This window comes from Alligator sinensis, unplaced genomic scaffold (genome assembly GCF_000455745.1).
Source record: "Alligator sinensis unplaced genomic scaffold, ASM45574v1 scaffold100_1, whole genome shotgun sequence".
NCBI lineage: Eukaryota > Metazoa > Chordata > Crocodylia > Alligatoridae > Alligator > Alligator sinensis.
In genome coordinates, this window is record NW_005842193.1 from 384,120 (window position 1) to 389,765 (window position 5,646).

Genomic DNA, 5,646 nt, shown 5'->3' on the forward strand with positions numbered 1-5,646 from the left:
CCCCAACCCCACGGACATGCCCCAGACTGCTGACCCATGTCATCCAGCCTGTAGGCTCTCCACAGGTCTGAAAATGTTGCTGCTCCCCTGCTTTCAATTTTTTAAACCTGTGGGGAGCACTGCAGGATGGACAGCATGGCCCTGCATGCTAGTTTGGATGCGTGGGACTGACAGAGGTGATGCAGGGCCCAATCTCGCCCATGGATCAGTCCCATGACACTCTTCTGACCCATGGAGCCGAATGATTGAGCACTACTGGTCTACAGTATTACCAGAGGTCAAGGAGTCATGGACACTTAACTACTTTCCTCACCCTCTCCTTGCCCCCAGATGTGGTCTCCCCAGGGCAAAGGGAGGTCACTTCCTGCAACCTGAGGTTGGTTGCAAGTGATGGAAGCTAGACCCAAAGGCATTTGCTGTCCACCCCATGTGTCCTCTACCATGTGTTCCACAAGAAGGAGGCTATCCTGCCCCTCTTGCTTATTTGAGTTGGTACTTGTAGAAAGCTGCTCCCAACCAACCTGTCCCTCTGTAACTTGAAATCATGCCCCAGTCAGCCCCAAAGCACCAGATGTACAGGTTGAACAATATTAAACAGGTTGACAATATTACTCCTAAGGTCTCCAACTCCTGTGCTTTAGTGAAATGGTCAAGGTTAGATTTGAGCTGGATGTGTCAATACCAACTTTCTGGTTACTAGGATTATTTTAGTAGTAGTCTAATTATTTACAGTGATAAGTTTCAGGAAGAAAATCAATGTTCACATTGGAAAAAACTGCTGCCACATACATCTCACAGTCAGGACACTTCCCCCACATGTTCACCTTAAATTTTTTGCTTTTCTAGTTAGACTGCATGTGACCCACATGCCCCTCCATGGTTACATTCTTAAAATATCTGTACACTTCTTTCTCTCTTTCTACTATCTCTTAACCAAGGTATTCATAATGCAGTTCCTTTATTTTTGTAAACTGGTCTTCTGATCTTTTTAGATTCTGTTCCATATGGCACCTCTTGTAAAAGATGCATCGTGCACATTATAGAACAGCAATTTTTATACTTACAGCCAAAGAAAAAGTGAGAATCCTGAGATATAAAGGTTCCTTTGGGACCTAAAGAGTTTCATCTGAATATGATCAAAGGCATTTTGGTGGACACTTGCAACCTTCTCAGTCGCATGAGCAGCTGAGTACTTCTTCACTTCTCTAATTGCATCTGTAAGCAAAAACAGATTGTTTTCATCTTTAGTTTGTATGTGTACAGGCATGGCAGTTTAGCACTTCCAAAACCTTCAAAGCTGAGACTGCTCTGTGGACTTCTCACTTCACAAACAGATGTACCACAGACAATGAGACAGGGTTACTCAACTGCCTTGAAAACGTGGCCTGACTTGAAGGGATCACTCTGGAGTAATACTGTAGTTTGTCTACCATGCCATCTCTCCCAGCCCTGCCTAGATACACTAGTTAGGAATTGGATCAAGGTGAAACATTCTCCAAAACACTACCAGAGACTCTTCAGATAGACCATATTCCAGTTGGTGAACTTGCAATAAAAAGATTAAAAACTGAAGCTCCCAAGGTATTTCTTTCTTTCCCTCCCCATCCCCTCCCCACCACAAAAGTTTTTTTTCTTGCAAAAGAGACTCTTGATTTAGGTTCCTATTTGGGGAGATAGAACCAATGCTATCTTCACTCATTAAAAGGAAATACATTATTATATAGAATCTATAACAGACAATTACATCTGACCCATTTTCATGGGTTGCATTTATTTTAAAAATAGCTTCCAAATACAACAGGAAAGGAGTAAATTAGTTTCTCTCATTTGCCTAGAAAATTAGTTTGCTTCATTCTCCTACAAAACCTTTGAAGTGGCCAACAGACATGATTGCAGACATCACTTGATGAACTACGCAGAGAGAGGCCAAGTTGATACTGCAGTAGGAGATCACCAGGGAGGACCTGGACACTGAAGGCAAGTAACTACATTCTTTCTTTTGAACCATTATTCAACTAATACCCCATCATAAGCCTAGATGTGTCGGTAGAAATGCCATTTTTACAGCCATAAAAACTTGTTGCCATTAAAAATAAATATGATTTATATCCCTCTGCCACCCTGTAACAAATTAATTAACTCCAGCTGCTGGACCAAACTCAGAGTGGTTGTCAGAGACATTGGAATGTCAAGATAAAGAAACATTTCACTTTCTGTCCTAAAAACTTTTTAGTATTGTTGCTGTGAGCTATTAAGCTGCCTCTGTATATCAAGAGTGGACCAAATGATCCATTTAAGCTTCTATTAAAACCACCTTTTCTTTTTAAAGGTGCCTAAATTTTCAGATTTTAAACTAACCCTGCCCCCCACCCCAAACTTATTTTATGGCATAAAGGGATGGACTATATGTATTATAGTTTGACAGGTACACCTCCCTCATGATTTATTCCAGCCCACATCTTCATTTTAATACATACATAATTTTTGGTCATACAATATAACCACATAAATTCAGTGTGAAAAATAAGTATATACACCTTTATTTTGGGCCATTCACTCCAATATCTAATGCTAAAGATCCTGGAGGTCTTCTACAAAAGGCACTTGAATATTCATGTCTTTGTGTGTATTATTAGCACAGGTTTAATTTATTAAAATGACTGAATTATACTGATCTAATTTACATTTTATGCGTTTGTTTTTGCCTTTGCAGTTTATTGTTTTTGCATTTCACTCAACGTGAACAACAAAACTGGTTAGATTCAACTTCTGTTTAACTCCTGTATCATTCCAAGTTTTTTTTTCCATCTCAAAACATTTTATAAGTTTAGTAACTCCTTTTGTCCATGAAAAAGGTTCATCACTTCTACCACTGAAACACACCAGACATTTAAAAAGTATATAAACTATAGATAGAAGTTTGAGACAAAAGTGAACTTAATTAGACAGGCAGAACATAGTCATCCAAGCTTATGCTTCACTAAAAATTTAGGGCTACTTTAGAGATCCTTATGTATTTTTCCTCAGAACCAGGTGTGACCAAATATTCAGTTTTATATCTTGCCTGAGTAAATATCTCCAGGGATATGCTGCTTTTCACAGCACTCTACCAGGGCAGTAGCTCAAGAACAGCTTAGAGAAATACTGCCACCTATTGAAAACTATTAGTCAATTCTTACAGAAATTCAGCATTCTTGGGGCCTGTCCCATCCAAGTACAGAGCTCACTTTACTGTACTTGGCTAGCACAATTTGATCAAATGACGGCAAAAAGTGGGTTGGCTGCACTTCCATTTCTTCTTACTCGTTAGCACAATGCTATCATGTTCAGATTCCCAAGTCTGCACAGAAATGTTTAAATTACACCAAAACAAACTTCAACTGAAATTAGGAAAAAACAAAGCTGTGTTAGGTTTATATCCTTCCTGTTTATCCATTGCTATGCACCCTTATATACCTGCTAAACACTATTCAACACACAAGAGAAAATATTTATTACTTACCAAGAAATAAAACAATCAGCAGTACTATTATTGTAAGGAATGCTTTATTCCAGTAAATTGCAATTTTATTCCATAGTGGAATCATAAAAACCTTCTGCCATCTGTAAAAAACAAAACAAAGCACTGTATTATTTCAAAACAAAGTCCATAATTCAAAAGAGGAGGAGCACTTTATACAAGCATGTTTGTCAGATTTTTGATTCCCATAGTGTAAGGTCTAGTAACAGTTTTTTCAACTTCAACATGGTTTAGATTAATATTAAAACTTAAAAGTGACTGTGACATTTACCTTGCATCCATGCTTTTTTTCCTCCCTAGCAAAAGGCGCACACACTGATGCTAAATCTTCCTTTTCCAACTACAGTCACATGAATGTAATCTTTCCAAGTTAGAACTTCATAAATTAAAAAAAAAGCCTCACTTAAAAAAACAAAACAACACAAGAGTGCTTTGTAAAAACTGATGCTTTGTCACTCATCTGCTACTGATCAAGGATTAAGAAGAAACTTTCTCTGCGCACAGGTTATTCTAGACATTTGATTCCAAAGATGCAACTGTTACTGTCTACTGTTGAAAATGGTACACAAAACTAGTCAAACCACTGACTGGAACATAAACATTTCTATGCCGAGTCAGGAACAAAACACTGAAAGTTTGGTTCTGTCCTCCCAGTTGCATTTTGGTATTGTCAATACATAAAACAAAGAGCAAATTTTATTTGTTAATACATTTCAAAACCAGTATAAGGTAAACCTCCTAACCCTAAATGAGTTGTTTGAAGACTGAAAAAGGAGTAACTGAAGTTTTCCAGGAAAGCAGACAACTTCTTACTTCAATGGTGCATGGTTTACCATTGTGACAAAATTGAATCCCAGATCAAAGTGCTGGTCAGGCCACAGCTTAAGAAATGTTGCCCTCAGGTACTGTTCACAAGTCCAGGAACTAGACTTTAACCCAACATGTTACTTGTCATGCTCAGCTATCTTGTTAATAAAACCATGTCATTTAAAGACAGAGGCATTTTGTTCTTGCAAAAAAAGTTTTAAGAGAAACTGAATGCTGCAAATGAGCCTCATTACAGCTAACACAAAATAAACTGTGGAGAAGTCTCATCTATCCCATTATTAAAGCACAAATGAGCCATACTGTAACATTAGGAGCCATGCTTAACAACTGAAAGGCTAGTGAGACTTGGTAGCATCAGATGTTAAAGAAATAGCTTTTCATTCATGGAAGCTAGGTTCAAAACCTAGTTATCTTACAAGACACACTGAGTTCAATGCTCCTAACCTAAGCCACAGTGGGCATGTTTACATGAGATATTTACTGCGCAGTAGCCTGAAAACACTGTGCAGTCACGTGCTAGTCAAAAACTGTACTAATATACTACTGCACAGTGTTATTACTAGGCTTCTGCGCAGTAAGCATCACAAACAAAAATGCACTGTGCTGCTGTGCACATTTAGCTAGTATTTCATTAAGCAAGTAGTAAACATGTAGATGCACCCAGTGAGTACCTGCTTTTACCTCAGGCTCCAAACAGTTGTGTGGAAGCTTTCTTCTTATAATTATTACTATGGCTTATTCAAACTTGCATAATATTTCTCCTTTTCTGGTTCAAACCAGTTTTCAATGCTGCACTTCCTGCGGTGCCCTTTCAATCTTCTGGCACATGGACAACCTGGGATCAGGGACTGGGTCACTGATCCCAGACATCCTGTGTTCAAACGCAGCCCAGCATCAAGGAACTGGTTCCCCAGTACTGGGCTGCACAGCTACCCTCTGCCCACTAAAAAGTGTGCTGTGAAGTCCAGCACCAGACTCCAAGGCCTAGCTTTAGAATGTCCTGGCACATGGGGAGTAGGACACAATGCAGGGAGTCTCTCCCTGATGTCAGGCTCCATATGTATCAAGACATTTAAAGCCATGTCATGCATTATGGGATTAACTGAGCTGGGATACAGCTACCCCTTGCCCAGGCCTGCCAATCAACTGATTGCCAGGACTGGGCAGGGGGCAGCCCTCAGATCCTGGACACAGGCCACTGGTTTTGGGTTGTGTCCCCACTCACCTAATCCAATGCTGCACAGTGCAGTTTTAAATTACCTGGTACATGAAGAACCCAACATCAGGGAGCAGGTCCT

At 39.6% G+C, this 5,646-nt stretch overlaps 1 protein-coding gene across 1 annotated transcript in view; it reads right to left on the bottom strand.

Moving 5' to 3' along the window:
• The window catches only part of BCAP29 (B cell receptor associated protein 29), a 30,245-nt gene extending 26,592 nt beyond the window's left edge, over window positions 1-3,653 (bottom strand). Inside the window, exons 1-2 of the mRNA XM_025207397.1 lie at window positions 3,503-3,653; window positions 1,065-1,215 (exon numbers count right to left, since the gene is read on the bottom strand). Coding sequence (XP_025063182.1) covers window positions 1,065-1,215; window positions 3,503-3,587 — 236 coding nt within the window. The 5' untranslated portion in view covers window positions 3,588-3,653. The remainder of the gene's footprint in view (window positions 1-1,064; window positions 1,216-3,502) is intronic.
• Between the last annotated feature and the right edge of the window lie 1,993 nt (window positions 3,654-5,646).